Source organism: Lathamus discolor, chromosome 5, assembly GCF_037157495.1.
Source record: "Lathamus discolor isolate bLatDis1 chromosome 5, bLatDis1.hap1, whole genome shotgun sequence".
Lineage (NCBI taxonomy): Eukaryota > Metazoa > Chordata > Aves > Psittaciformes > Psittacidae > Lathamus > Lathamus discolor.
Genome location: NC_088888.1, coordinates 76,155,255 through 76,171,435, shown reverse-complemented (window position 1 = coordinate 76,171,435; position 16,181 = coordinate 76,155,255). Strand labels below are relative to the sequence as shown.

The 16,181-nt window shown below is 40.1% G+C and overlaps 1 protein-coding gene across 1 annotated transcript in view; it reads right to left on the bottom strand.

The window, feature by feature from the left end:
• The window catches only part of ME1 (malic enzyme 1), a 167,117-nt gene that overhangs the window by 4,651 nt on the left and 146,285 nt on the right, over positions 1–16,181 (bottom strand). Inside the window, exons 10-12 of the mRNA XM_065681358.1 lie at positions 8,833–8,938; positions 5,863–6,005; positions 3,918–4,091 (exon numbers count right to left, since the gene is read on the bottom strand). Coding sequence (XP_065537430.1) covers positions 3,918–4,091; positions 5,863–6,005; positions 8,833–8,938 — 423 coding nt within the window. The remainder of the gene's footprint in view (positions 1–3,917; positions 4,092–5,862; positions 6,006–8,832; positions 8,939–16,181) is intronic.

The window sequence follows — 16,181 nt, the reverse complement described above, 5'->3', positions numbered from 1 at the left end:
GGGAGAGGTAGCAAGCTTATCTATTTAGATGCCAGGCTATTCCTTCTGACAGACTCCTCATTAGAAACTAAGCAAAACCACAGAAACAAGCATTTTCAAAGCGAATGATGCCTTCCTCGTGTGGTCTCTGAAAAATGCTCAAGAACGCCAGTTCAGTGGCAGGGGGCAGAATGATGAATCCACACTGGGAGTTATTAAGAAAAGAAGAGGTGACACAGAAAATGTAATTGCACCAATGTAATAAATCCACAATGTGCCACTGCTTGAACAGTGTGCATTTTTGCTCCTCCTGCTTCAAATAAGAATGGCACAGAATCAAGAGGGGTATGATCAAAAGGCTATTTTTGTTTTACAAGAAAAGAAACAAAATGAGAAACAAGTCTTGGGAGGAAAAAGAAGAGACTATTGAAAAGAAAATACATCAGACAATCAAAGATGAATGTTTCTCATGGCACTATAGGGAACCCAACTCATCAGAGAGTAGGAAATTATGGGAGTTCCTTTTTCCACACAACTCATAATTAGACTGTGACACTAATTGCCAAATGATGTTCAAATGTATAAACATGTTTTAAAAGCCACCAGGCTCGTTTATGAAAGATAATCCATACAGGGATAACATTTCCAGAGCAGGAATGCCATATACAATAGACTGCCAGAAGCTGAGAAGCCATTTCAACAAAAGGATCATTCTGTATCTTCCCCTCTGTATTCTCCTCAGCTTCTGCTACTGCATCTTTTCACAGGAAGGCACTGAGCAGGTTGCAGCCCACTCTTACGTGCAACCCAGTATGGTTATTTGGCTATTTTCATGTTTTAAATTTTAGTTAATTCAAGTTTTTAATACAGAAATTAGCTAAGCCTTACTGCAGAACTTCAATGAACGGCAATCAAGACAACAAATGGCATAAAGCAAGTGGGGCTTCTTGGGTTTTGGAGGACAAATTCTCTATAATGAAAGGATTTAATAGGATTATTTCTGGAGTAACTTAACTGTAGGTCATACATGCCAAGAATATTTCATTAGTTCATAATTCTCTGCCCCTTTGTTGTGTTTGGTATAACTTAGAATAATAGGTAATGTCCCTTGTCATCACTGAGTAATTGCCGACAATTAAGAGTTATTACAGCTCTCAGCACCTTAGATTTATTGTCTAAAATCAAAGTTACATCCTATTTTACTTGGCAGAAAGAAAAGAACACTGCAAGTAGAATTTGTTGTAGTTACAATAAGCTGTTTGTGACTTTTATTGGATTTAATTGGAGAGGTGGCAAAGCAAGAAGACAGGAGGTGCAGGCATGCAGCCTGCGATGCTTCTTTTTTGTAACTGCTTTTTTCAGGTAAGCTACTGCTACCATCTGAGAAGGTCTCTCTGTCTAAAATGAAGGGGTTTGGTGCTTTCAATTTGGCACCATATTGGGTGCTTCCATGTCAAATGGAGAATACAGACCACTCTTCTAAAACCCACGTTAAACTATTTTGATTTTATCCTTCCATTTAAAAAGCCAAGAAAACCTAACAAAAAGCACTTTTGCTTTTGCTATGTACTGCAATTTCAGCTGAGGGCCTACACAGCCCTCCCAAGCCTTCACACCCCTGATGCATCTTCTGGCAAAGACTCCTCTGAAATCCACCTGTGGTTGCCTTGCTCCGTAACTGCCTGTCCCTCACCCAAGCCCCACTCACACACTGCCTCGCACAAGGTAAGGAGACCAGATGTGAAGGCTCTTAGCTCCAGCTGTGAGGCCAGTAGCCATCCACTGATCTTGCCACCAACAGAGACGTTCTATACAGAGAAACCCACCAACATTTTCACAGGTCAACCTTTTCTAGGGATTTTACTGGAGGAAGGCAATTGTGTAGCAAAACCTTTACCAAAAGAAGAACAAGTCAGGCGAGAACCTCTACCTCAAGAGAGAATTTTAAGGCTTCCTTGCAGTTTCTGATACATTTTACTTCCCTGTTACAGGTCTCTGTTCAGTTAAATTTCCTTGTTCTGAACAGATTTTTTTCTGAGTAGACTGCCACTTGAAACGCAGTTGAATCCACACATATGCCACTTTTCATCATCAGCACGCTATATATAGGAACCATTTCACTCAAACCAAAATGAAGCAACTCCTAGAACGAAATAAGGCAACTGTTTAACACGGCACTTTAGACCAGCAGGCGAGGATCACCGTATCCAACTGAAATTACAGGGGAGGATTTAAAGGGAGGATATAATTACCCCAAAACTTACAAGATGGATCATTGCCCTCCTAGGATGGTTAAAGCCAGTGGAGACAGTCTGGGCTTTTTACTAATTTTAAAGATGGCAATTGTGAATCTCTTTCTTATAAAGGGCAAGCTGCTGGCAAACTGCTTTAAAGATGCCATAGTTTGGACCTTAAAAAAAGCTTTCAAAAATCCAGCAAGGGCAGCATGCAGGGCCTGCTGTTTATGAAAGCTTCATACGACATACTGCCAGTCATAGGATCACGTTGCCTATCAGTTGCCTCTGAGTGATAGTAAAGGACTATTTTCTTCCTCTAATCCATGAAGAGGACACAAGGAGCAAGAATTGGAATGCAATGCCCCTTACAGAAGCTGCAAGAACTGAGTCAGGCATTCTCTCGCTGCTAATCAGTGCAGCTTTCTCTCCTATAGAAGGAAATTACCACTGAATTGAATCTAGGTCAATTAGAGTTAACTTGGTAAAGTGAGTCTAGACTTCTTCCTTATTGCAATACCTTAAAAAAAAACCCCAAAAGCATCAAGCTTTTAATGGCTTTGTCTGGACACAGTCAGACCATCATGCACTTCTAATCTCTGAACCTGAGCTCTCTCGGAGAAGATCAAGCTTGGGGGGACATTCCTGGGAGCTGAGCAGCAAGGAACCTGAGCAAGGATAGCCCCCATCACTCTGGATAGAAGGAAGATGAGTCTTGCGAGGCTCGTTATATTGATTTTGGTGCCAGCCAAAATCAGAACCAACAGAGGCAATGAAGGAGGCAGGAACTCAAGGACAGAGCGGGAAGAGGAGAAGGGAAGGGTGAGATGCAGGAGTGGTAAGGGTGCAGTGACGACACTATAGCAGATGAGGAAAAAGATGCTGGACCCAGAAAATCAAAGTTACAATTTTTTTAAGTGAGAAACAGCTACAGACAGATTAACTTACTGTTTTGGGGGATATTTTTTTGGTAACAAAAATAAAAACCCGAAGTGTTAAATGTTTGATTCCAACCACTGCTCGTAATCGAGTTCGTTTGAATAAGGGATTCTAAAATAATAAAGGCCAGATGCTTCTCTCATATGTGGAGATACAATCCTATGCACTTATGATATCGTAAATAGATAGAAAATAGATAGAAAATAGAAAGAAAATAACTAATGCAGAAAAGGATAGAAAAGAAAATGGCAAGAATAATGTGGCAATTGTGTCAAACTGTGGTGAAGGAGCCACAAGGCAATGGAGCACTTCCGCCATCCACAAAAGATGACTCCAACAGCTCTATTTAAAAATAGCAGAAAGCTAAAAGAAATTCAGTCTATTTTTGCAAGCAAAACACACCCACAAGTCACCCCAACGCTGCCAACATCAAACCAGAGTTCCTTTCAATCTAAAAATCAAACTTGTGTGCGTGTGTACGCAAACATATGTGCCTTCACCTACGATAATACAGTACTGAGGTTTTTTTCCTTTGCCGACAGGAGGTATGGTTTGTGTCAGATTATCTATGGAACACAAATTCACTTTTTTCTGAAGTAACTTCTTCAAATGGGATTTATAAAAACCAATACACCTTGTAAATAAAGACCTTACACAGAAAACACTATTTTATCAATTCTGAAGATAATGCTTAGCATTTTCTGTTTAACTGCTCATTATTACCAAGTTACTAAATTAAGGAATTTAAGTAATTTTTAACAGTACCTCAGCAGTTGTGAGGAACACATCCTCACTAATATGTCTCAGTCCACACGAAATGACACCAAGGGCAACTCCTGGGAACACATAGGAGTTGTTACCCTGTCCAGGATAGAGAGTTTTTCCGTTTGGAAGAGTGACAGGATCAAAAGGACTTCCACTGGCAAAAATACCCCGGCCCTAAATTGGAACAAGAAAGCGGAACAAAGCACGTTAAGTTAAGAGGACACTGTTGAAATATTTCACACATCCTTTTAAGTATTTATCACCTTGGAAGCTGGGTTGCATCTATTTAGTATCTCTTCCAAGAGGGTGTTAAGAGCTATTTGACTATGTTTCAAGAACATCAGGCTGCTGATCCTAGAGATCAGTGGTGATTCTCTGTGACTATCTGATGTCAAAGAGTAATGGCTGCCTTATTCGGGTAAGAGCTATCTGTACAATTCAGGAGAAACTGAAAGCCCGCCCTCATTAGGCACTCTGTGCACCTGCATCTGAAGAAGGGTATGTGGGAAGAAGGTATGCATGTGGAGCTGTAAAACTCAAAGCAGACAATATTGTCATGGTAGCAACGAGTGTGGGGTGGCCCAGAAGCAGCAACAGGGGCTTAACAATAGCTAAGAGGAATATTAGGTCTGGTGTCATTCAGTAGTATGCATGATCAGAGTTGTGATACCATCAGAGCACTAAGAGATGGGCTCTCAGGCAGATGTAGTCTCACTGTTCCCCTGGAGTAAGGAACACCCTTATGGGAGCACATGCTGAAACCATCAAGTGCTGTTCATCAAGGCACCTCAGAGGTGACTCACCTACAGCACTACTGATTCTCCCCAGATCATTCCTGCTACATAGAGAGAGAAGTAATTTCTACAGCAGGCAATGCAGGTTTGGACTGAGGGGAGTAACATTGTACAGGCTCTATGCCCACAGCCCAAAGGCCCCTGTGAATTTAGGTGGGGAAGAACAGCCAGCCTTTATTTATGCTAGCACTGCTGAAGTGATAAATGTCACTGTTAAATACTTCAGAGGTGCTTTGTATCAGAAATATCTGCATCTATTTCAGAGAACTGGAAATGTGCATTTTAAAATATGCCACTGTTGCTATTCAGCTCTTCAGAAGAATATTCTGGTTTGGTGTCATACAGTATTATCATGGCCAGCTTATTATACATTTTGGTGACAGATCAAATACTTCAGTGTGTCTTCTACTCTGCCTACCAGATGTTATACACTGTAACCAACCCTTCATGTAGGCCGCTTCCCTGGCTCTTGCATCGTGCTGTAATTGTGTGCAGTGGGGAATGAGCATGCTAAATCTGTCGTTTAAACACTGAGAAACTGTCATTCAAACTGCCCTGTATTTGACAAGAAATCCAAACACAATGCACTGTGAAACACATACAGTCAAGTACTCACACATTTCAAACTCTAGACTGAATACAATAATAAATGAGTGCAATTCTCTTCATTTTCACCCGTGTTTCCATAATAGAAATCTTTGTAAGGAGGAGTCAATTACCCCAGTTCTTAATAAAGAATTCTTTTAAAGATTCTATTTCATGTATTGAAGTATTTTCTTACCCTAAAGAGTATTTATAAAATGTCAAATTAAAACCATGCCACTGTGTGTATATATTACACAAAGTGGTGCAGCTCAAAAACAGGCATAAGGCTTTAATGATTGACAGTTACTGATGCTTGGGTTATAATAAAGATTTTAAGTCTTGCCTGACACCAAGAAAAGCTATTAAATGTTTTTACGAGGGTGCAAGCATGTATTGACTTCAGTGAAATTGTCTTGATAACATCTGAAAAACATGTTATTTAACTCATTTTCTCTACACACAGAGACATGATTGGTACTTGCTACGCCACCCTCTCCCTTCCTCCCATTTTAATTTCAGTTTTACTTTTCACTATGTACACTGGAGAGATGTTAATCTTTGGTTACCTCTGTATATTTGTAGCACTGCTCAGCAGTGCATTCTGCTTTGCTGGTAGGGTTGCTGAGAGCAAAAATAATAGGACGTTCATTCAAAGCAGCCATATCCTGAAGAATTTGTTTAGTGAAAGCACCACCAATTGCAGCAACTCCTAAAGAAGAAAACCAGACAGAACAAACAGACAAATAAAATCAGTTCAGGTAAGACATGCGTGTCACTTTTAAAAGAACCAAGCTCCTTTTACTGCAGGCTTCCCTCTTTAAAATGGGAGTTCAACCTTTTTTCTAAAATGTGGCTAAAATAAAGTTTTATATAAAAGATTTTGTGGAAGTGAAACTTCAGTATCCCTAACGTAAGGCAGGACCTATTCACCCCTGTACATTTATCACTGGTGCATTTATCACTTCACTTTTCTCAGGCCCTTTATATATATTAGAAGTGTGTCACCCAACCTGCAGGTAAGTTCCATAAGGAATAGAGAGGTTCAGCTCTGGCTCTTCTAGTCTCATGCAACAGACTGGATAGTTTCTCCCAAAATCCAGTCTGTCCGATTTCATTTTTTTCTGACTGGTCAAGTCTCTGCCTTCTACAGCTGAACATTTTGTCATCTCCAGCCTCAGCTGACGAATAATCCCAATTTGGAGTCTAACCTGTCAGCAACGATCTTTTTAATACATCCGTATCCATCCCACCAGACATGCTTTTCTATTCTCCATAGAGTCCACGCTTCTAAATGCTTTTCACGGGGACTAACTGCCAGTTTTGCAGTATGAAAGCATCTAGTATGAAACCATCTTAAGTTGGATTCTGCTGCATTGCAGACACGTAGCCAGTATCATGTCTTGGACCTTAGATGCTTCACAACCAAAAAGAGGTGTGTGATGTTTTTGAGATGTCAAGTACACCTGCATTTCTGCCTAATCTACAAGAGCTGGGAATCCAAGGATCAGGTCCTTGCTCCCCACACCTTCAGTGGAAAACAAATAAACAGACCTTGCAGTAAAACTAAGGATATTTATTTTGGGGGAGGCCCCTCTCACCTGCCTTGTAGAGAAGGTAGCCTCCTTCTTGCCTAGAGCCCCTGATGCCTGGCACCCCGCTCAGCTTTCCACACAGCATCCCACTTTCAAAAGCAGAAAAAAGCTGGTTTCCTCTCTCCTGGGGGAGTCGGAATGGATTAAAACCCAGGCTGGGAGAGAAGTGACTGGAACTCGGATCTCTCTCAAGTCTGTACTCAAACCTCTCATCACTCATGCTCAAATGGGCATCCCAACATTGCCCAGTCTAAAAGGGCAGCTTGGTATCTGCCTAAGGAGAGAAGAAGGTACCTGGAGGGAGGTAAAAGGGGTCCTCAGCTTGCAGAACTGGCTAGGAGGTCATGCATGCTTCAGAACTAACATTCCTCTAAGGTCTCTCTGAGTATTTTCTGTCTGCTTCTGTATAAAGCAGCGTGTCATCTGTCACATACTATTTTTGCAAATCTGAGCTCTCTGTCAATTCACCTTCTGTGAATGGACAAGGACGCTTAGGTGCAAAAGGTCTACTAGACCAGTTGGGCCACTCTCTGTTTGATGAACAGTCACGGCAGTCACCATAGAATCATAGAATAGTTAGGGTTGGAAAGGACCTTAAGATCATCTAGTTCCAACCATTTTGACCCACTTGTGTAAGAGCCTGGTATACACCTTATTTTCTGGTTAAGTCTGCAGTTGCCAAATGTTTAATGTCTTCTTCAGGCTAAACAGGCTTTTCCTTGAGCCACTGCAGGCAATGAAATGTGTATGAGGATTCCCTGAGACAGTTAAGTAAAACACTGGTAGAAGGACATTAACATATTTCCCCATGACTCCTGCTGCCCAGGGGAAGATAGTGAATGACAAGTCACCCAAATGAAACAAAAAACAATATTAATTTAAGATGCTGTTTCTGTAATATATAATGAACAGCCTTCATTATATAGTATGGATAGGAGAAAGTTACCTTGAGGGAGTGCTGCATAGTTTTATATATATATAAATGATATACAGTAACATCTGTATTTCATGACAGCAAATCTTCCCTAGGTATCCACACACCATTATCTAGAAAAATATCACAGATGGATCAATCTGTTCTTCTGTTCCACTAGCTTTTTCAGCCTTGTATTCTTCTAAATGATTTCTACAGATTACTTGGTCTTTGTCTTCCAGTCATAGGAAGTCATGGTCTTTTCCAGCATAGGAAAAGACAAGCTTCATTTACCTCATTCATGATCACTGTGAAAAGCAGATTTTACCGAACAAGGACTGTGTGGTCTAGACATAGTCAAAAAGGTAGCTCTTAAAATGTAGGATAATTTTCACTGTGGCATTTCAGATTTTCCAGCCTGTGATGAATGGTTTTACTAGCCAGACAGATTCATTTTCAAGTCTTCCATAGAGTACTTGCAGTTCATTCCTGAAACTGTCACTGAAATAATAACCAACCTACAGAGAGCCCAGCAATTCTTTACTGAGATCACAGTCCTGCAGCTTTTACTGAAGAAAAAGTCTTTGTAAAATCTGTGGTTTGGTCTGCATAAAGGACTGGTGGCTAAGGACCTAAATATGAGGGGAAATGATTCGGATACAGCATGCTCATATTTGCACAGCTTCATCTGTGCTTAGCTCAGTTTTCTCAGTCTAAGTTTGAGGTTATTTGTATTACACTATACACAGAAGTAATTTAGGAACGTGATAAGGGTCTCCATCAGATGTTTAAAGCAACTTGGATTATTCTCCCTGTAAAATGGATGGCTCAGAGTGAAAGCAGTGTTACATGCTTGGATAGTTACTATTTGTTCAGTTGCTTAATAGAGTCCATTATGCACCTAGTGTTTTCTAAAAACACACAAAGGTAAAGTCTGTTCAGAGGAACTTGATCTTGTCTTCAGACAAAGCCACATCTCCATTTTTTTCCAACAAAGAAGAAGGTCATTGCTTTAAAGTAAAAGGAATTACCTATTAGCACGGATGGTTTTATATCTCTAACAATATCTTCTAGATTTTTCATTTCAGCATGTTCATGGGCGAAATGCTGTTTCTCAGATGTCAGCAAGGCACGGCCCTGAGCAAGGGAAAAAGAAGATACTTATTATAAGTTTAATGGAACCTAATAACTTGGGATAAACAGTTCACAAAGTATCTGGTTTAACATGCCCTATTTTCATTTCTACTTTTGCTTCTGTCACTAAGTACCATATTGGACGAAGTTACACTGTGTACAGCTAACACCTTCAGGATAATTTAGAACTAATGGATTTCTCTAACCAGTAGGTAAATTAAATTCAGTATTTTTACTTGGAATGAGTAACAGCTGTAGAACACCACTGTATTAGCAGTGAAATGAAAGCATAATTAATTTCTTCTTTCAAACATTCTTCATGCTGGTTTATGTGAAAACATTTGGTCAAATGCTTAAAGTTACTAATGATAAAGGATAAATATATTTATATAGCAAACAATATGTACGCACCAGGGCAGGGGGATTTGTTACTCAGCAAAACAAAAAGTTTCTCCTATTTTTTCTCAGCTTTTCTCTTGTCTGAAAGCATAGAGACTATGTGAGGGGAGTCTATAGACTATAGGTGAGCCTATATTGTGCTCCACATTTTTCATATTTAAGTTATTCAGTCTTAGGTATGGAATGAAAAGAAATTCTATCCAGATGTCTGGTTCACCGTTTTTGCATTAACAAAATTGACACAGCTGTGAAAAAACTTTCATCCTGATCTACACTGGCAATTTCCACCCATCGATGCCCAACAAGGTTTCCAAGTGGAATATGATAGATGCTGGAAAAAGGGCTATAGAATATCATTGACATTGACTAGGTGGCAAACGGTGTAAGTAACGTGGAGCACAAGGCGAGAAGGGGCCACAATCTGTGAAAATTGTATCAGTTATCTAACTACATGGACCTCTCTCTGTACACAGGGACCTGAAAACTTCACCTGAAGAGTTTAAAATGCATACACCTCCACCCCTCGTTTTATTATCATGCCTGAAGAAAACATTACTGCAAAGGCATTCTTCAGACAGTGCCAGCCCTGCAAACATCCTACACAGTCAGACAGCAAGAAGCAGATTATACAGATATATAGGGAAGTGCACATGAAAGATGCAACACTAAATGTAATCTCGACCAAATAGCCAGAACAGATACATATCATCTCCCCAGCCGCATCTTCTTCGACCGATAAGATGAAAGTTTCCTTAAACTTAGCAAGTTAATTAAGACTATACTCACGTATTGGAACAGAATTTATTCTATGATTCCACCAAAGTCTATGAATTTGACAATTTTAGCTCAATTTAGGGCTGTGCATACTATTGAATTCAGGGTGGGATTAGTTTCCCAATAGCACTTTTGCTTCATTTTAACAAAAATGGCTCTTCTACTGGTCCTTTGGACAGCCACTGCAAGAGCTGGTAGACAGAAGGGAAGGACATTTTTCATTTCCAGCTGCAAAAAAGCATTTCTATCCCAAGGGTACCACAGGAAGCTACGGAAGGCTGTTATGTGGTTGGGGCTGACTGAGCTGGTCTGCCTCACAGGATACCTACTTATCCCGGCTCACCCATGATTACAAGGAATTTCCAGAGATTTCTCCTCTTCTACAGATTTTTTATATGACCAAATTACAGAGTTTTTAGATTTAAGAGGGTTATGTCCAGACGGGCTTATGCAGGTCTTAAGCGTTCTCCTAGAGCAATTAGCACGGAAATACTGCAATACAGGAACTTGGTTTTCTACGTGGGTAAAATGTGAATTTCTGAGCCTCGAGAGAATGCCGCAATATTACCAATTTTTGGCATATTCAGGCTCGAATCTTTTCCACCATAAAGACACATTTTGAAGTCTGCCGTTTCCTAGCATTCCAGCAGATGTCCCCACAAGTCTATACACAAGGTTTAGCTCCGTCTCATTTTAAAGCAGGACTTTTCCTTAATATTTTCAAGGGAAAACCACAAAGTCCTCTTTTTACTCACCAAAGGAAAAAAAAAAAAATGCATTTATGACTTCCAGGCCAAAAGCTTGTTGCTAGGAATGACTACAATAAAACCCACTTTTCATTCTAATCGGCTGGTTGGTTGAAATCAAAATGCTCAATGGAGCCCAACCTGGAGGCAGGTTTCCCGGGGAGCTGGGAATGTGTGCTGTGGGCCACCATCCGATTCCACACTGCTGCTTCAGTTGGTTCCTTAATAGCTTATCAGGCTGCTATTGAGAAAGCTAGTTTTTGATCTGGCCTTAAAACTCAGCCTCCAGGAGACTGCCTTGGGCTACCAATGGAAAAAAGAAATCACCTCCAAGAGGGCTGACCAGCTCACTCTTCAGGCTGTGGCAGGCTGGTAGCCCTTGAGTGCCTCCAGGATCTGCAGATCTCTCAGGAAAGATGACCTCTAATTTTTTTCCCCAGTGCATAACAGCTAGGAGGCCAGGCTGACCTCTCAGTGGAGAAAAATCTCATTTTCATTTTCAGCCAGAACAAATGACCACAATCCTGCTTGAAACAGTTACTTCTTTATACAGCTTTACACCTGATTGGCTTTTGAGGGGGTACTTCAACATTTTTATATTAAGATAATGGCAGAGCTGTTAAAACACTTATTGATGTAACACCAAGGATTCAAAGCCCCATTTCTCACTGACATTGATGATCCTCTCTCATTTATTTAGCTACAAAGGAGCGCTCAAACAGTAAGATGGATGTGATCCACTGCAACCCTTTCTGGGCCACTGGCTGGTGAGACTAGCACTAGCCAGATGGGGTCAGTTTAGGTGAGATTCACTTCTGCTGTATCTTAATTTCACACAAGACATCCTACTACCTGTAACAAACAAAAAATCCCCAATCCAAACCCCAAACAACTTTATTTCTTTATTTAGCTTTGCTCTGAATTAGCTCGATCCCATTAGTCAGAATGAATCATGTCTCCAAGCAAATATTTTTCTAGTATATTAACTAAGATTGAAATATGAAATTCTGTGGCTTAGCAAAAATACTAACAGCTATGGAAATAGAGATTTTTGCTTGGAAAATGCTTATAAAAGAAATTTCACAGTTAGGGTTTGGGGTTTTTTTAACATATATTTTTAAGTAGATGGTCAGAAATGCATTTTGAAATAAATTCAGTGATCCTAGAAGAGCGACATAACACTTCCCTCAAAAACGTGTCCAAGATTTCAAGACCAGCCAGCTGATTTGGTTACAAAATGCCAATGATTTAGAAAACTGTGCTTTAATAGTGTTGTGTTTTATTTTTTTCTCCAGATTGGCAAGTTCTTAAGTTCTGCTCTCCACAAAGTAGAGAGGCAGCAGCAAGAGCCTGGCTATCTTTCCTCTGTGCCCTGCCAACAGGGCAAGCAATGACTTGCAGTAAAGAAAGAACTGAGTTTTGTGCATGCTTAGCCTCAAACTAAGGGGTTGCCAGTCCATTTACTACAAGCTTCCAGACATCCGCCTCTGCATGCTTATAGCCAGAATAAGAAATCACAGAGTTTTTGTCAGTCAGCAGAGAGAAGAGGATGGAGCGGAAATGCAGAAGTCTCAGCTCTGGATTTGTGTGTTTTCTGTCTTGTCTCTCTCCTGATGCTGGAGAGATGCAAAGCAGATGGATCTGTCAGTGCAGAACTGATCTGACTAAAAGATCCTCTACAGAACCCATCTTCTGACATTTCCATTTCTAGCCCCGGCTTAGGTAGCTTTTGTACTGTGGCTGCTGCTGCTAGGAATGAGCTGTAGAGGATCAACACAAGGCAGCATAAATCAGAAACTGCTCTGCTCTGCTTGTGTCTATAATCCTAAGACACCAACACAGCTCACAGCTCACTGGTACTTCCCTTCTTCCCAGAGGAAAAAGACAAAGTACTCCATACTAAGACAAAATTTGTAAAAGCTCTGGGGTTCTGTGTCTTTCTGTCTCTGAAGCTCTTTTAAGTAGAAACATAATCTTCAGTTGTATTTGTATTTGTCATCTAAGTCCACTGTCTTGCTCTTTTATCATTATTAAAAAAATCATTCACTCAATGAAAAGGGCTCAGAAAAGACAGCACTCTGAAGACGTGCCCCTTTCAGTACACCAAGCCTCAATACAGCCTCACCATTTCACTGAAGGACTTCAGTGCTTGCCATGCAGGGGAGGAATTTTCCCAGGGGATCCTACCAAACGATGCAATTCACTGTTGTTCAAATAGCAGAATAAAGACTCTTCTAGGCCAGACAGCAGCTGTCTTAAGTTGTTATGCTTTCTACTATGTATAACAAGCACTTTTTCTGCACATTACATTAAGTTTGCTCGAAACATTGCATTACAATAAGTTTGCTCGAAAAAGAAAAAATCCCAACAAACTACATACTAGGTAACCAGGAAGACAACTACAGCATCTTCAGTGTGTATTCAGCGTGCCTGAATAAACTATTCAATACAACTTCACTAGGATGCTGAAGGTGAAGAATATTAAAAACACAGAATAATAAACCGTAAGTCCAAAGACTGAGTGAAGATGTGAGAAATTACTTCAGAGGGCAAAAGGATTCCTTCTATCACAGTTTCAGTTTTTACCAAGAAACTTATGGGATACTTTGGGTTTGAACAAAAGAGAACAACCTGAAAACGGATACGTTTCTATATTAGAAGCCACCGTGGTGTCTCCAATGGAAAGTAATGTGAGCTAAATTTTTTATTAGCAAATGAGCTACAATGTGGACTGTGTTAAGTTAGCAGATGAAGTATGGAGATAAAGAAACAATAGTAGCATTCATTCTCTGATGGTGACATTATGTAAGAAAGACCTTGGCAATCCTAAAATGTCTATACTCCCTATAGGATGAGTTATCGGTATTATGTATTATTATTATTACAAATAGTAAACCATAGTCACTTGGACACCAGGGTCTTTCATTCAAGAAGAAAAAGTTAGTAGCAGGCCTCAGTAGTTAATAGTTTTATCAAAAACTTCTTGTATTCTGGATTTGAACTGAAAGTAGCTCATAGCTTCAGGGTGGGTTCTTCAGCTTTTAGTTTTAGTGGCTGATCAACAGCAGAAGCGGCAAAGGAGATACTGGGATCAGGCTTCAAGCAAATGTGCATCACAGTTTCCACAGAAAATAACTCATATCATCATCATATTATAGAACCAAGTTGAGGCTCAGATAACAAACAAAAGCCACCCATCAATAAAACCCTGAGAAAATTTATAGAAAACAGCTGTAAAAACAGGAGACCAGACTGCACAGTGGGATATTACAAAACAGAAGGCAAGTCTTACAAATACCTCCAATGTGAAGTCTAATGCCATGGCCTGTTTGAGCTGGTCCTGCCAGGGCTGCCCCATGAACTAAGGCTGAAGAGCAGAGCAGATTTATGTCAGGAAGGCGAGAGAGGCAGGGTTGGAAGCTCTTCAAGGTTTGCTCTCTCCATCAGCTGGGAGGCAGCTGAGAATAAGCCAGAGCACCCTGACGACTGCACTGTCCCACATTAGAGGCGGTGCTGGCACTTGTCCCGTCTCACAACCAGGGAGGCACAAGTCTATTTATATAAACACTTGCCTCCATTTGACTGTGTCAACTGTGGCTTATTTAAACAAGAGGACAGAGATCAGCACACAGATAAATTAATAAATTCATTTGAGGTCCTTAAATATTGAAGACATGAGAACCATAAAAGCCATGAGAACTGTAGACTAAAGCAGTCCATTAATAAGCAGAGAATTTCCAATTGCAAGTGTTTTAGTTTTACTTGTATTTTTCATGTGATTTTTTTCTCCCTACTGCAGAGTTAAGAGCAAAACAAACAAAGAAGCAGTTGTTAAAAGCATCAAGGAAGAAGGGGAAAAAAGGATGTGGTTAATAGTCATGGGAGAAGGTGGTGAAACATCTCCCTGTTGGGAGATGATCTCTACAGGGCTTCTTATTTCTTTCATCACAAGTAAGCCCATGGTCTAAAGGTTGTTGATGAACCATCTAGGCAGGGACCATAGACAGTGCTGAATGCTGAGAGACCTCCCTGGGGAGTCACCCAGAAACATGAAAGGGAAGGGACAGGCAACTTGGACACAGATTTAATAAACAGTTTGTTGCGAACTGTGTGAAAAAAATGCAACATTTTGAGGTGATAATGTCATAATGGTAGCAGCAAAAGATACGATTTAGGTAAGAAATGCGATGCTGGTGTTGACTTTAAAAGACATGGTTAGAAGATTAGAGGTGTTTAAGTCCTGTATGATTTATAAAATACCCTTCCTGTGTAAATAAGTACACATAGTTAACGGGCAAGACCAAATTTATAATGACAATTACTTGGAGAAAACAAGATCTGAGAAGCTGGGCAAGTCAGGAAGCCACAGAACAACAGAAACATAATGGAGTAAAACAGTAATTCATTTCAATGATTAAACAGAGCGTAAGCTAAAGAAATCATCAACCATCTGAATTAAGTTACCATCTCATCAGTACATCTAAAGTACACGTTGTCAAAGAGGAAATAGTTACATGCTAGCAAATTTAACACCTGAATTTTTGGTGGAGTCTTGTTTAGAGAAAATAAAGTGGGTATTCCTTGAGCACACCCCACCAATCATCCTTTTGCCTTGTCCTCGCTTGTTTTCATTTCTGACCAAGTATGAGTAATGCAATGAGTATTCAAAGACAAATTAATGTCTTTCCTTTCTACAAAACCTATACTTCACACAGAACAAGATAAATGCAAGATGAAACTGCACAGATTAATTCCCCAGACATCAGAATAACTGACAAAGCAAACAAGGATTGCTTCGTTGGGATAGAACATGAGTTACATATGGCAGAAACTGCTTTAAGCAATTGCGGTGCCTTGGAGATACCCAAGGCCCAAATCATTTTTAATTTTTTTGGCTCAAAAAGTCCTAGCTAGTTGCAGTCAGCCATAATGAATTGATGAAGGACAAAAGTAAAGAGTCAGAATAACTGACTGCTGGTAAAAGGCAAGTTGGAAATGATTAAAAGTTAGCAGAAGAGGCAGAGAGAATATTAAGCAGTATCAAACTTAACATTAAAATCATTCTCAAATTAGTATCTAGAATGAAATCCAAACTCTTGAAGAAAGTGATTATTGCTAAAATATAAGAAAATTCAGTAACAATCAGATAGTCTGCAGGGGATTCAGTTCAGTATTAAGATTCGCGACTGTGAGCTCTAAAGGCTCTTCCACACATTGTATGAGCTGTGTTGACTGTAATGGGAGCGACCACACCTATTTGGCACTGAAATTCTGGTATCAGTCCCAAATTTCCCAATTTCTCTTCCATCCTTCTCTTAAGTAGATAC